At 41.6% G+C, this 15,757-nt stretch overlaps 1 protein-coding gene across 1 annotated transcript in view; it reads right to left on the reverse strand.

Annotated features, from left to right (window-relative positions):
• The window catches only part of LOC135217632 (protein OS-9-like), a 209,487-nt gene that overhangs the window by 178,591 nt on the left and 15,139 nt on the right, over positions 1-15,757 (reverse strand). The window contains 1 exon segment of the mRNA XM_064253598.1: positions 1,314-1,559. Within this exon segment, the coding sequence (XP_064109668.1) occupies positions 1,314-1,559 (246 nt within the window).

Genomic DNA, 15,757 nt, shown 5'->3' on the forward strand with positions numbered 1-15,757 from the left:
CTAGAGATCTATTTACACTAAATAAAAGCCAGAAAACAGCTCTGAATCAAGTTAAAAAGGGCAAAATAACCCTGCCTCTGCCCTAAGCTGATATTTCCAAATCAAAACATACATCTCTCATGTAGCAATATGAGACTACATACAGTCTTATTGGATACAGTGAAGTGAAGCATAAACTTTTTAAACGAGCCAAGGGAAAGGCGCTTCGGCAGTGTACCAAAATACCGATAACCAGACAACAGCGCCATCTATCAAAAAAATAACTAAGTCTAATTCACGCATTTCCGATAACCAAAAAAAAAAAAAAAATCTAGTTCACGTATTCAAGTAAATTTTCAACTTAAAAACACTTCATATAAACAACCTTGTCACATGTGAAGAGAGTATCTAGAGATTAATTTACGCTAAACAACAGCAAGAAAATCGTTCTGAAGTGAGTTAAATATGGCAAAATAATTTTACCTCTGCCCTCAGCTGATTTTTCCAGACCAAAACAAGATTGGTATGCTTGCATATTTTATGATATAACAGTAACATAGGACTACATACAGTATTACATATTGGATACAACAAAGTAAAGGATACCTTTTTAAAAGAGCCAAGAAAAAGATGCATATTCGTTGTTTGTATTTTATGAGGCATTCTTGGCGCAGCCTAAGCACCAACAACCAGACAACGGTGCTATAAACCCTACGAAGGATAAAACCCAGCTATGAAAATATTGAAAAAGTGCCATAAAACCAAAAAACTGCTAACCAAGGGCTGCCTGTATTACATTAAAACAAATAAATTCACGAAACAATAGTCAAGTGAGATCACATCAAACAGAACAATAGTGGGTATAAAACACACAGAAATAACACAGCAAAGAATATGTACTATAACAATTAAATTATTTTTCTTGAGCATGTCATTCATTGAAATATTACACAATTACAATCTAATAAAAAATGGCCACTTGAAAGTAAAAAAAAATCCAGCTATAACAAACAGCACTGTCATAGAATTACACTGAAATTCAAATAGTATCTACTACATTTTAGTTAAGGGGACTAAGCAATTAACTCTCTTCTGGGTGGCATATTGAACTCCTTGGAAAGCTGATTTTGTATGCTTCCTCATTTTCCTACTATTAGCAAGCAAAACGCTCATCCATGATAAGAACATTCAAGTTGCCAAAACCTAGTTTTAATACATAAAAAAAAAATCATTTAAGTCCAAAGAAAACATTCTTCCCCACGCAATGATATGAATTGCTCAAAATTGCTCAAAATCACTTTAGAATGTACAGCAAGTAAACAATATTTATATACCATTTTCTTCAAGGGTGATCTGAGTTTCAACCTCCATAACATCCCTCATTTCTGCCGACTGTGAATTCTTGTTTTTCTTCAACGGTGCCAATTTGAAAATTTTTATGTTCATTTTTAACTCTTCATCTTCATCTATGACAATGGGCTTCAATATAGACTGACTTTCCTGATGATCTGCCTCGCCTAAAATTTCGGCATTCTTTTTCAGCCATTTTTCCTTCAATGATTCTTCTTCCTTGGCTTTCTCTGTCAAGGAAATGAAATTGCTTAATTAAGCAAGAAGATAAGAATACATCCTTAATGTAAGGAATTTGGAAAAAATCTGATAAACGTATACAAACAGATGTTGTTTAAAATAGGGAGCTCCTACCTTCCCATAAAATATACAGGAGAAACTGATAAAGGTGATATAATAAAATGTCTTTTGAAAGGTCAAATATTGTATAAAGTGCAGAAAATGAAAGGAAAACTATATAAAAAAACCCAGAAAACTATATAAAATCAAAATTTTAAAAAGTGAATTGTATTTTTCCTAACTATACAAACTGAGGTCCTTTATATTAGGAATTACTTATGGCAAAGCTGGAGCACAGCTGTTAAAACTCCTGAACAACATGGTTGGGTAGTACCTAACATCTGGTAAGCGGGAATTCCTGCCTTCCCAGATGTAAACATTCCACTTTGCCTTTTGTCCCAGGTTCCAGACTGGAAGCAGAGCTGGCAAGTCAGGCGACAAGCTAAGACTTCTGTTATCTATTTTCAATTCAGGGTGAACAATAGAAAAAATACAAAATGAAGACAAACCTATCAAGATGTCTGAACAAGTCATTCTAAATCATCTTAGTAGCCTATGGTCATATGCGATGGAGCAGAAGACTTTTCATTCGAAAATGTGTCTGGTTGATAGAGCTACCGAGTGCAGTATAATTACACTCGAGTACCTGCATGTTAACCAAAACATGAGGGAAATTAAATCGTCTTGTTTGGTAATACATACCAATATACAGTATTACCTCATACTTCGAACTCAATCTGTTCCAGAAGGCTGTTCGAAGTACGATTTGTTCGAAATATGAAACAAATATCCCCATAAGAAATAAAGGGAATCAAGATCATTCATTCCAGCCAACCCCAAAAGTCCCCGTTTTCACATTTTTTCTATTATTAATGTGTTTAAAAGTTAAATTAAGAGTAATGTAACAGTACGTTATATGAAGTGAAATTTTCTAAATTTTATTTTTTCTATGTACGATTTACGAACCATTTGGTAAAAATGGCGCTGGCTGGCTGGGGGATGGAGGGAGGAGAGACGGGAAACCCTTGAGCAAACCAAATTGGTTGCAATATGCAAAGGTTGATAAAATCAGTTTTATTCACATATTAGGTACAAAGATAATCAAAGGAATCAATAGTGTGTGTGTCCGATTGTGTATTTACATTTGAATCTCAAGTGCATGAAAGAGATTAATTATGCCACAATACATCAACTTACTCTGGGCAAATGGCAGACTTTTAAAATGAACATGAGGGTCTTGCAAACAAATAAGTAATAAGTCAAGAATGCAAGAAAAGGAAAGAGATAGAATAACTTTTCACAAGGAAGCCATTTCAACAAACAATCAAAGGCATGCAGAAACTGAAAGTGGCGCCAATTTGTTTATCACAGAGCAGATACTTTTACAGTAGTAAAATATCATGACAACCATTTGCCACTAGATTGGTATTTTACCGGAACAGAAATAAGTGATTAGGGAAAAGCAAGTGTAAGTGAAAGAAATGTGAAATAATCTTTCAGCGCACCAAACACTGACTCAAGCAAGTTTTTTTTTCTTTGTACTGTATGCATTAGTTTTCATGTTTTATCATTATGTTAAATTCATTGTGAAATAATTTCATTCTTTCATATGTGAATTGTTACTGCTTTTACGTACATACATATTATAGTAAAGATATTATGGTTTCTTCTCTCTTGAACAATACCACAACGCACGATAACTTAAAATCATTCATTCATTATTCCTCAAAAATATAATAGCTACCTCCCTCAACCTCAAGTTAGCTGTGTATCACCGCAATGACAAATAATTTTGTTAATCATTTGTGCTAAATTTTATTGTGAAAAGCTTTGTTCTTTCATTTATTATTTTATTCATATTGTTCAACTAGACCGTCTCACTCGGCGCACCGAACACTGGCTCAATCAAATTTTTTTTCTGTATTGCATTTGATTGTTTTCATATTTTATCATAATGTTAAATTTATTGTGAAATAACATTTTATTTTTTATGTAAATTGGTACTGTTTTTATGTACATATTATAGTAAAGATTTTATTGTCTCTTCACTCCTCAACAATACCACAACGCATGATAACTTAAAATCATTCATTCATTATTCCTCAAAAATATAAACACTCCCTCCCTCTACCTCAAGTTAGCTGTGTATCACTGCAACGACGAATGATTTTGTTAATCATTTTGTGCTAAATTTTATTGTGAAAAGCTTTGTTCTTTCATTTATATACTATTTTGTTAACATTGTTTAACTAGACCATCTCACTCGGCGCACCGAACACTGGGTCAATTTAGATTTTTTTCTTTTTTTTCTGTATTGCATTTGTTTGTTTTCATATTTTATTATTACATTAAATTCATTGGGAAATTCCCTTTTGTTTTTGAATTGTTATTGCTTTTACATAGATACAGTAATATTTTAACTCTCTCTTCTTCTCTTCTCCTTCTCTCCTCAACATATCAACGCTCCCTCGTTCAGTCTTAAGTCAGCTGGGCGTGACATCACCGTGGTTACGTACGATTTTATAAATGTTTTATGCTAAATGTTATATTGAAAGCTACATTTTATATTACATGCTTTATACTTTTATTTATTTTGTCAAATATTGTTATCATTAAACTATATGTTGTAAATGAAAAAAAATTTATACAGTTTAACTTGTAAGACCCAGTAGGCCATCAAATGAAAGTACAGTAGTACCTCAAGATACAAAAGACTCAACTTACGAAAAACTCGAGATACGAAAGCTAACACGAAAAATTTTACTGCTCTACATACAAAAAGTTTTGAAGATACGAAAGGTTTCTGAAAGTCCGAGATTCACCCCATAAAAATTTTGAAACTCGCGCCGCACGCCGCCATCTTAGTTATAGTAGACTCGCCACCATCCTCCTGCTCTCCCATTGGTTCCTGATGCTAGCCAAGCCATGAGATCCTTCTGTCTAATTGGACAGCATCCCTCCCATCATGCATCTTCTATACGTACGTGTTGGCGTGCCTTAGCTCAGCCACTCCGCACCTGAAACTTTACCGTACGCAATCGGCATTCGTTCGGTCCAACGATTTCGTTTAGTAACGTAAATTCGTTAGTGATTTCGTTGCAATACATATTATCGTGTTGTGCGAAGACTGTATTGTGTAACTTTACGTAAATTAACGTACAAGATTAACGTAGTCATGGGTCCCAAGAAAGTTGAAATTCACGGAAAGAAGCGCATGCTGTCTTTGGAGACAAAGATGGAGATCATAAAGAAGTACGAAGCTGGTATGCGATTGAGTGTGATCGCAAAGGAATACAGCCGTAATCCGTCGACAATAGGCACCATCCTTAAACAGAAGGATGCCATCAAAGCAACTACACCGTCGAAGGGCATCACTATTTTGTCCAGCAAGAGGAGCCATGTGCACGACGAGATGGAACGGCTGCTCCTCGTCTGGATAAAAGACAAAGAAATCGCTGGCGATACAGTAACGGAGACGGCAATCGCTCACAAGGCCAGTGCTATTTTCGGCGGATTTTGATTGCGCAGGCGGAAGACGACGGAGGGGAAGGGAAGGGACTTCAACGCCAACCCCAGAGTTCAAGGCTTCGCATGGCTGGTTCAAGAAATTCCGTAAACGGACTGGCATCCATTCGGTGGTGTGTCATGGGGAGGCTGCCAGCTCGGACATGAAAGCAGCCGAAGCCTTTAAAAAGACGTTCGACGAGATGATGACCAAGGAAGGCTACAGTTCTCAGCAAGTCTTCAACTGTGATGAGACTGGCCTTTTTTTGGGAAAAAATGCCTCATCGGACATACATCACGGAGGAAGAGAAGCTACCCGGGCATAAGCCTATGAAAGACAGGCTTACGCTCGCACTTGTTCGAACGCCAGTGGGGATTGCAAGGTGAAGCCCTTACTGGTGTATCATTCTGAGACTCCTCGAGCCTTCAAGGCCCACAAAGTGTTGAAGGAGAAGCTTCCAGTGATGTGGAGGGCTAATGCAAAAGCCTGGGTAACGAGGCTTTTGTTCACCGAGAGGGTAAATCTGTGTTTCGGCCCGACTGTGAAGAGTTTTTTGCAAGAGAAGCGCCTCCCCCTGAAATGTCTGCTGGTGTTGGACAATGCCCCTCCCCACCCTCCTGGCCTAGAGGAAGATATCCTAGCAGAGTATTCCTTCATTAAGATTCTTTTTCTTCCGCCCAACACCACCCCTCTCCTCCAGCCCATGGACCAGCAAGTGATAGCGAACTTTAAGAAGCTGTACACGAAACATCTTTTCAAAAGATGTTTCGACATCACCGATACCACAAACCTCACCTTGCGTCAATTTTGGAAGGAGCATTTCGACATCGTCATTTGCATCCGACTCATCGACCAAGCTTGGCAGGAGGTTTCGAGGCGAACCTTGAATTCCTCGTGGAGGAAACTCTGGCCTGATGCCGTATCCGCCCGAGACTTCGAGGGATTCGACGTGGGCGAAGTTGGTGCTGCTGAGTCTGAAACAGTTGACGATCCCGAAACTGTTTCCCAATCAGATCTTGATGAGATCGTTGCACTCGGCAAGTCCATGGGGCTGGTCGTCGACGAGGACGACATCAACGACCTTCTCGAGGAGCACCAAGAGGAGCTTACGACGGATGACCTGAAGGAGTTGGAGGCCATGCAACATAACGTCGTTCAAGAGGAGTTCTCTAGCAGCAGCGATGAAGAGGAGGAGGAGTCTATGACAACGGCAGAAATTAAGGATGTCTTAGCTGCTTTTCATAAAGTGCAATCGTTTATCGAAAAAAAGACACCCCCGAAAAGGCTCACACAGGTCGTATGCTTACGCAGTTCGATGACGTTTGCTTGAGTCGTTTCAGGAACATTGTGAAAAGTAGGCAGAAGCAATCTTCCTTGGATCGTTATTTTTTAAAGAGGCCTTCAGCATTAGCAGGATAAGCAAAAAAGGAAGAACCAAGTGATAAAAAACAGAAAGTTGAAAGCAAAAAGGAAGAACCAAGTGATGAAAAACAGAACGTTGAAAGTGTGATGAAGTTGAAATTCTGTAAAAAAAAAAAAAAAAAAAAAAAAAGAGAAAAAAAAAGCCTATGTAAAAGTAAAAAAACAAGTTAAAAATAAAAAAAATAAAAAAATTTTAATTTTTAGATTTTTGAAAGTTAAGTGTTACAGTTTTGTTAATGTGTTTCGTAAATTTTAGTTTTATAGTTTTCCTTAAATTTTTTATGTGTTTTTGTAAAGTTAAGTGTACGTACGTACGTACGTTATCTGCCGTTTGTCCTCCTCTGCCGCCACTTTCGGAGATAGCCTCACTCGAAAGGTAAGCTTCCACATTTTACGTTACAGTAATAATATTTCTTGTACACTAATATACACTTTATTTACAGGTTTTGCATTTTTAGTCTTAATTTAGGTATTGAATGGTCCAAATTGTTGTAGTATTTCATTGTTTATAGGTCAATTTAGCTTTATTATGAAATTTAATGGGGTGTTTTTGGAGGGCTTGGAACGGATTAGCCATTTTACATGTAAAATGTGTTCCAAGATACGAAAAACTCATTATACGAAGGCCGCCTCGGAACGGATTAATTTCGTATCTCGAGGTACCACTGTATAAACTAGATAATCAGTCAGTTCAAAGTACGAACATTTGTTTGACAAACGATACGAAAAACGAAAAGTTCGACTTAAGAAACATTCGACAAACAAGGTACCATTGTACTGTGGTATTGTTGCTCAACAACACCACTGTGCCTCAAAATCAAATCCCAAAACTCTAAAAGGGGCCATAAATTGCCGATTTTATAGCGCTACGCCAATAACCAGGCCTGCCTGTACAAATTAAACGTGCCAATAACCAGGGCTGCCTGTACAAAATAAACGTAGCTGAAATAGCCAATATTTTCAATAAAACCATTATACTATTATTTGAAAATAATATACATATACCAAAAAATTCTCATCTCAGTAATAGAGAGAGAGATAGAGAAGAGTTGTTCTTACTTAAAAGTGAAATGGAATGGCTTTTTCTTTAAATATTATCACGTATGAATTTTGTAATTACAGTTATATTATTATTATTATATTACCAATACTATTTGAAAATAATACACATAGCAACAGTGTTTCCCCTTTATTTGTGGGAATATGTACCAGACCCCCCCGAATACAGGCAGTCCCCTTTCATTGGCAATCCAGTTTTAAAGCCATAAAATCAGCGATTTATGGCACCACAATGGGCCGAGTTCCGGTTATTGGTGCCGTATGGCATCACAAGGTTGCTTATGGCACCACAAGGTTGCTCATGGTGCTACAAAGTTGCTTATGGTGCCACAAGGTTACTTATGGTGTTACAAAGTTGCTTATGGTGCCACAAGGTTGCTTATGGTGCTACAAAGTTGCTTATGGTGCCACAAGATTGCTAATGGCGCGCCATAACTGGTTATCGGTGCCATAAGCCCTATTATGGTACCATTAATCGCCTAGTTTCGAGTAATGGTGGATTTTGCTTATTGGCACACCCTCAAGAATGGAACACTTGCCGATAACCAGGGACTGCCAGTAACCTGTTATGGCGCCATAAATCGCTGAGTTTTGGTCAATGGCAGTTTTTGCTTATTGGGACACCCTGGGAATGGAACCCTCCCCGGTTATCCCCACCGATAGATAACCGGGGACTGCCTGTAGTTGAAATCCCTATAAAAATGCTTAAAACTGCCTACTTTTTTAGTTTTGTTTTGTTTGTATGGTGTTTTTACGTTACATGGAACCAGTGGTTATTCAGCAACGGGACCAACGGCTTTACGTGACTTCCGAACCATGTCGAGAGTGAACTTCTATCACCAGAAATAGTACAAATCTCTCACTCCTCAATGGAATGGCCGAGAATCGAACCCGCGACCACCGAGGTGAGAAGCAAACACCAAACCAACCACGCCACTGAGGCGCTTATACTTTGTTAGTTAAAAGTCAAGAAAAAACAACTAAAAATGTTTGTGCTTGGTTTTTTTAATAGTTTTATCACAAAAATGCATTTTACAGTGAAATTCATAAAAAAAAAAAAAAAAGAATTTGTGGATATTTCTCATAGAAAAATACCATGAATAGGCAAATTTTCTGCAAATAATGGAGGTACGTACATGCTCTGCAGAGAAATCAGCGAATACGTGAGTCTGCCAATCTGGAGTATGCAAGTATGGTGAGTTCACTGTACATACATGTAATATGATATTGTTATGATACAATAAAGTTTCATACATACTTAACTGGCAGATATATACATAGCTATCGACTCCGTCGTCCCCGACAGAAATTCAAATTTCGCGGCACTCACTACAGGTAGGTCAGGTGATCTACCGCCCTGCTCTGGGTGGCAGGACTAGGAACCATTCCCGTTTTCTAATCAGATTGTCTTTTCTTCCACCTGTCTCCTGCGGGTTAGGCTGGTGGGTCTTCAATTGTATATATCTGCCGAGGTAAGTATGTATGAAACTTTATTGTATCATAACAATATCATTTTCATACATTAAACTTACCTGTCAGATATATACATAGCTGATTGACACCCTTTGGTGGAGGGCAAGAGACAGCTAACTACTGACTAGACAGGTAAACAACATATGTTGTAGGTATTTATAGACCTTGGTTCCTACCTTATCAGGTGGAAGACTTCGTGACTACTGTCCAGGAGTCTGCTTCACCTCAAGAGCCTTAGCGAGATAGTGATCTGTGGCCAAGAGTTCTTGTGGGTCTGTCGATGGGGTATCATCCACTTACTCGACAGAGCCTAACTGGCATTTGTCAATGGGAGCACATCCGCTTATATGACAACACGCCTTCATTTAAGGAGCACACAACCGATCCCGATCACCCGAACCTAACACCCGTGTTAGTTCTAAGATTGCCAAGAGCTATCCCCAAACTCTTAGCAAACAACCAAAAATTCAATAACCACACATACAATAGTACAAAAAAAAATTTTTGTACCCCTCTAAAAGTCAGCTGTCACTCGATCTCCTAGTGAAGAGAAGTGAAGGTCGCCTGTGCGACACCTGACACCTCCATGCACAGGAAAACCAAGAACACATCCAACAAGAGGGTTACATACATTATTAAGGATCGGTGATAGCTCCCTTACCCAGAACCTTCTGTGCTGACACAAACGGACCTAGAGAAAAACATTTCTCATACGTAACTCGCACATCTTTTAAGTAATGAGATGCAAACACAGAGTTGCATCTCCAATAAGTTGTATCCAAAATATTTTTAAGTGACATATTTCTTTGGAACGCAATAGACGTTGCGATTGCCCTAACTTCGTGGGCTCTCACTCTTAAAAGATTAAAAGAAGAATCATCGGGTAAGCAATTATGAGCTTCCGTAATAACACTTCTAACAAAGAAGGCTAAGGCGTTCTTGGACATTGCTCTCTTGGGGTCTTTTACTGAGCACCAAAGACCTTTTTGCAAACCCCCCAACTGCTTCTTCCTATCCAGATAGAATTTAAGAGCTCTAACTGGGCAAAGGGATCTTTCTGCCTCTCTGCCCACCAAACTAGTAAGTCCTTTTACCTCGAAGCTCCTGGGCCAGGGATTCGAAGGGTTTTCATTTTTGGCAAGAAAGAGAGACTGGAAAGAACAAATTGCAGAGTCTCCTTTGAAGCCGACTCGTGATTCAAGGGCGTGCAACTCGCTGACTCTTTTTGCCGTGGCAAGAGACATCAGAAACAAACACTTTCTAGTGATATTACGAAATGAAGTAGTGTGTGGTGGTTCGAATTCTTCGGAGGATAGAAATTTAAGAACCACATCTAAGTTCCAGCCTTGGAAATCCCCCCTAAGGTTTCCAACTGACTTTGATGTTTCGAAGGAACGAATGAGGTCGTGCAAATCTTTATCATTCATTAAATCTAATCCCTTGTTTCTGAAGACTGCTGAAAGCATACTCCTGTACCCCTTAATAGTCGGTACAGAGAGATGCGACTTTTCTCTAAGAAACAGAAGGAAATCCGCAATTTCGGTCACAGAGGTACTGGAAGAGGACAGCTTCTTCGACCTGCACCAACTTCTGAAAACCTCCCACTTCGATTGGTACACTCGCCTAGTAGATGATCTGCGGGCTCTAGCAATTGCGCTTGCTGTCTTGCGAGAAAACCCTCTCGCTCTGACAAGTCTTTCGATAGTCGAAAGGCAGTCAGAGCAAGAGCGTAGTTTTGATGGTACCTCTCGAAGTGGGGTTGTTTGAGCAGATCTATCCTGTTTGGAAGAGATCTGGAGAAGTCCACTGTCCACTCCATTACCTCTGTGAACCAAATCTGAGATGGCCAATACGGAGCAATCAGAGTCATTTTGGTTCCTTCGGATGCCACGAATTTTCTGACTACTTCCCCCAGTATCTTGAACGGGGGAAAAGCGTAAACATCTAGCCCTGACCAGTCCAGGAGAAAGGTGTCTGTTGCCTAAGCCCTGGGATCTTCTACTAGGGCACAAAATGTGTCTATCCTTTTGGAGAGGAATGTGGCGAACAGATGTATTTGAGGCTTCCCCCAAAGATACCAAAGGCTCTTGACAGACTTCTGAGTGGAGTGTCCATTCTGTGGGAAGGACCTGGAACCTCCTGCTCAGTCTGTCCGCTCTCACATTCCTCTCCCCTTGGACAAACCTCGTTAGAAGAACTACCTTCCTTTGGTTCGCCCAAATCAACAGGTCTCTTGCCAGCTCGTATAGAGCGAAAGAGTGAGTCCCTCCTTGTTTCTTGACATAAGCCAGAGCGGTAGTATTGTCTGAGTTTATCTGTACAACCTTGCCTCTGACTATGTGTTCAAAGCTCTTTAGCACAAGGTGAATTGCTAAAAGCTCTTTGCAATTTATGTGCCATGACACCTGTTCTGCCGACCAGGTGCCTGACACTTCTTTGGATCCCAATGTTGCACCCCAGCCCGACTCCGACGCGTCTGAGAACAATGTCAGGCTTGGGTTCCGTACTTGCAGGGATACTCCTTTGTTTTCTTTTAAGGGAATCAACCACCACCTTAAATGATTTTTTATTTCCTCCGAGATTGGAAACGTGTCCGAGAGTTGTCCTGTCTTCCAACTCCAACTTCTTCTCAGGAAGAACTGAAGTGGACGAAGATGTAGTCTTCCTAGTGGAAAGAACTGTTCGAGCGAGGAAAGGGTCCCCAGAAGGCTCAACCATTCCCTCGCTGAAGTGCGCTCTTTCCCTAAGAAGCTCGATACCGTGGCACAGCCTTTCCTTATTCTCTCTTGAGAGGGAAAAACTCGAAAACCCCGAGAATCCATCTGAATCCCCAGATAAACCACGTTCTGGCTGGGGATCATCTGAGACTTCTCGAGGTTCACGATCAATCCCAATGATTTTGTCAATTCCAGTGTTGTTGACAGATCCTCCAAACACTGCTTTTGAGACCTGGTTCTGATGAGCCAGTCGTCCAGGTACAGGGAGACGTTTATCCCTTTCAAATGTAAGTGTCTTGATACATTCTTCATCACGTCCATAAAGACTTGAGGAGCCGTGGAAAGGCCGAAACACAGGGCCCTGAACTGATAGATCCTTCCCTCGAACATAAATCGAAGGTACTTCCTCGACGAATGGTGAATCGGGATGTGGAAATATGCGTCCTGAAGGTCTAGGGACGCCATCCAATCTCCTTGACGCAGTGCTGCAAGGACTGAAGCAGACGTTTCCATGCTGAATTCTGTTGTTTTACGAATTTGTTCAGCGCACTTACATCCAGTACCGGTCTCCATCCCCCCGAGGCTTTTGCTACAAGAAACAAGCGATTGTAAAACCCCGGGGAGCTGTGATCCAGCACCAGCTCTAGTGCTCTTTTGTCCCACATCTGTTCCACCATTTGACGAAGAGTATCCATCAGAAGGGCAGGGTCCTTGTATCTGGCGGACAGTTCCCTCGGTGATGTTGTTAAGGGAGGACTGTCCTTAATGGGATGTAATAACCCTTCTTGATGATTGACATCGTCCAAGGATTTGATCCTATGTCTCCCAGGCTTTCGCAAAGAAATGTAACCTGGCTCCTACAGGTGTTTGGAGGATAGATTTCCCTCACTTTCCCTTCCTTAAAGGGACGGAAGGAAGAACCTACCCCTTTTCACAGTTGACTTCCTTCTGGCGATAGATCTAGCTGGAAGGCCTCCTCGAAAGGGCTGCTGCTGAGCTGGACGAGCCCCTTTCTTTTCCTCACTGGCCACAGGTCTATTTTTCCTTGAGGATTGTCTAAGGAGATCCTGAGTGGCCTTTTCAGTCAGTGAATGGGCAATGTCCTTCACCAACTGCGAGGGAAAAAGATGTTCTGAGAGAGGCACAAACAATAAGGTGGACCTCTGCGAAGGAGAGATGGCCTTCGTGAGGAAAGCACTGTGAACCGCCCTCTTCTTTAAAATTCCCGCACCAAAGAGGGGGCATACTTCAGCCGATCCATCCTGAACAGCCTTATCAATGCATGTGAGGATGCTATTTAAGGTTTCTGGGTCCAGTTGTTCCTTTTCATGAGACTTCTTGGCAAGAACCCCAAGGGACCAATCCAGGAAGTTAAAAACTTCTAAAGTGTGAAAAAGTCCCTTGAGAAGGTGGTCCGTTTCCGAAAGACCCCATGTTACTTTTGCTGAATTCAAGGCGTGTCTTCTCGATGAGTCTACCAAACTCGAGAAGTCTGACTCAGCCGAAACGGACAGAGAAAATCCCATATTCTCTCCCGTTTCGTACCAAATGCCTCTCCTCCCCGTAAGTTTAGCAGGAGGCATACAAAAGACTGTCCTTCCTAACTCCTCCTTCTTCTTGAACCAGGAGTCAAGAGATTGTAGTGCCCTCCTCATAGATATAGCAGGCTTCATTTTCAGGAAGGAGGAAGACTTGTGCGTTTTCGTGCTCGAAAACAGAGAGCGTGGAGAAGGAGGAGTGGCTGGCGTTAAAGAATCTCCATATTCTTCCAAAAGAAGGGACGAAAGAACTTTGTAATTAGAAAATCCTTCCTTACTAGTCATTTCATCCTCCGAGGCATCTTCTGGGTTCATAGGCTCGGAAGGAGAAGGCTCCCTTCTTTCCTCTGTTTCTTCCCTTACTCTCTTCCTTTCCGAAGAAGCACTTCTAATTGACGCTTGGATGACTCCTGTCGGATGTCAGGCTCTTCAAGCAGGGAATGCGCCTGGCGCACGGCAGGAGTATCTCGCCTGGAAGGAGTAACGTGTTTGGAATACTCCTGGTGCTTGGCAGGCGCAATGTGCTTCGATTATTCCTGGCGTCTGGTAGGCGCATCTTGTTCCGAATACTCCTGGCGCCTGGGAGGAGTATTAAGTTCAGAATACTCCTGGCGCCCGGGAGGAGTATAAAGTTCCGAATACTCCTGGCGCCTGGGAGGAGTATTAAGTTCAGAATACTCCTGGCGCCTGGGAGGAGTATCGAGGTCAGAAGACTCTTGGCGCCTAACAGAAGTATGTCGCTCCAAATACTCCTGATCTTTGGAAGGCGTAACTAGCTCTGAATACTCCTGATGTTTAGTAGGAGTATTGATCATGGTAGGCGCCTTTCGTTTAACAAGTACATTGCGCTTAGCAGGCGCTCTACTCCTAACAGGATCTTCTTCTTCAGTTAAATCTTGGCGCTTGGTTGAAGATCTTGAACGTTGTACCGAATATTCTGGCTCTTTGCGCCTACTCGGAGCCTGGCTCCTGGCTGGCGCCAAACCCTTGACAGGAGTAACTTCCTTTCTTACTTCTCTCCTGTCTAACGCTCCGTTCCCACCGGAGATGGTCGCCTGTGCGACACCTCCCCCAAAAGGCTCGTTGCGCGTGACAGGGGATCGGTATTTAGATCTTTTAATAGGAAGCCTATCATCCTTCTTACGAGTAGGCTCCTTAGAAAGAACTCCTACCAACGAGGCTAATTGCTCCTGCACATTCATTAAAATTTTTCTGGTTGAGGAATCTTTCGAATCAGGAGAGGGAGATCTGGAAGGCGCTCTAGGATCTCCTCCAGACCCAGAGTCTGACTGTTTTCTAGCCTTCTTTATTACCGAAGGCGCATCTTCTTCAGAGAAGCGCTCGGGGCTAGAATTGAGCTCATGTTCTTTCATACTCCTCTTCAGTGGACGGGAAAGTTTCGACTCCTTCCATCCTCTTCTCGGAGAGGGCGAACTAGAAGACGAAAAGCACTCTCTAAGGACGCTTTTCCTATAGCGTTCCTTGGCAGTTTGTGATGTGATAGATTCTGCCGAAGGGACGCCTGATCGTTGGGGATTCTCCACAACCCCCTTACGGCTTTCGACTTTCCTTCTCCTCCGGGCCAGGGAGCTTGGAAGAGGTCTAGGCCTGGGAGCGTTGCAGAGACGACCAGACGCCCCCTCCACTACACTGGGGACACTAATATCACTAGCGAAACCACATTCACTTTCCTTACCTTCCAATGCTGCCATTTTTTCCTGCATTTTCTGAAGGGAAGCTCTGAGTTCCGCTATTTCCGAAGCAGAACCAGAGGGATTAGCAATTTGTGAATGGGCTGAAACAGAATGGGCATGATTATCAGAGGAAGAAGCTACAGAACTAGACAGTAATTCACGAGATGTAGACATTTTGCGGGTTTTGTAAGCCGCTTTCCTCTCTCTATCTTTCTCTAATTTCTTCAAGTAAGAAGTTAGATTCTTCCACTCTTGCGCACTCAGTTTCTCACACTCGTTACATGTATTCTCAATCGAGCATTCAACCATTCTACAACCACTGCATGTAGTGTGAGGATCTACCGAAGCTTTCGGAATCCTCACCTTACAGCCCTCATTCACACACACTCTGAAACTAACACTAGAGTCAGACATATCCACGAATTCCAAAACCAAGTCCAAAAAACAGTCCACGATAGCGAATGCCAAAACAACGATCCAAGTACGTCACCAAATATCAGCGAGAGACGATCAAAAGCGTTGTGAAAAAAGAATTCCAGTCAGGAGGTAGTAACAACAATGTTGATACCACCGGCGACAGAGAGAATCTGATTAGAAAATGGGAATGGTTCCTAGTCCTGCCACCCAGAGCAGGGCGGTAGATCAGCTGACCTACCTGTAGCGAGTGCCACGAAATTTGAATTTCTGTCGGGGACGACGGAGTCGATAGCTATGTATATATCTGACAGGTAAGTTGAATGT

The sequence above is a fragment of the Macrobrachium nipponense genome, chromosome 7, assembly GCF_015104395.2.
Source record: "Macrobrachium nipponense isolate FS-2020 chromosome 7, ASM1510439v2, whole genome shotgun sequence".
Taxonomy (NCBI): domain Eukaryota; kingdom Metazoa; phylum Arthropoda; class Malacostraca; order Decapoda; family Palaemonidae; genus Macrobrachium; species Macrobrachium nipponense.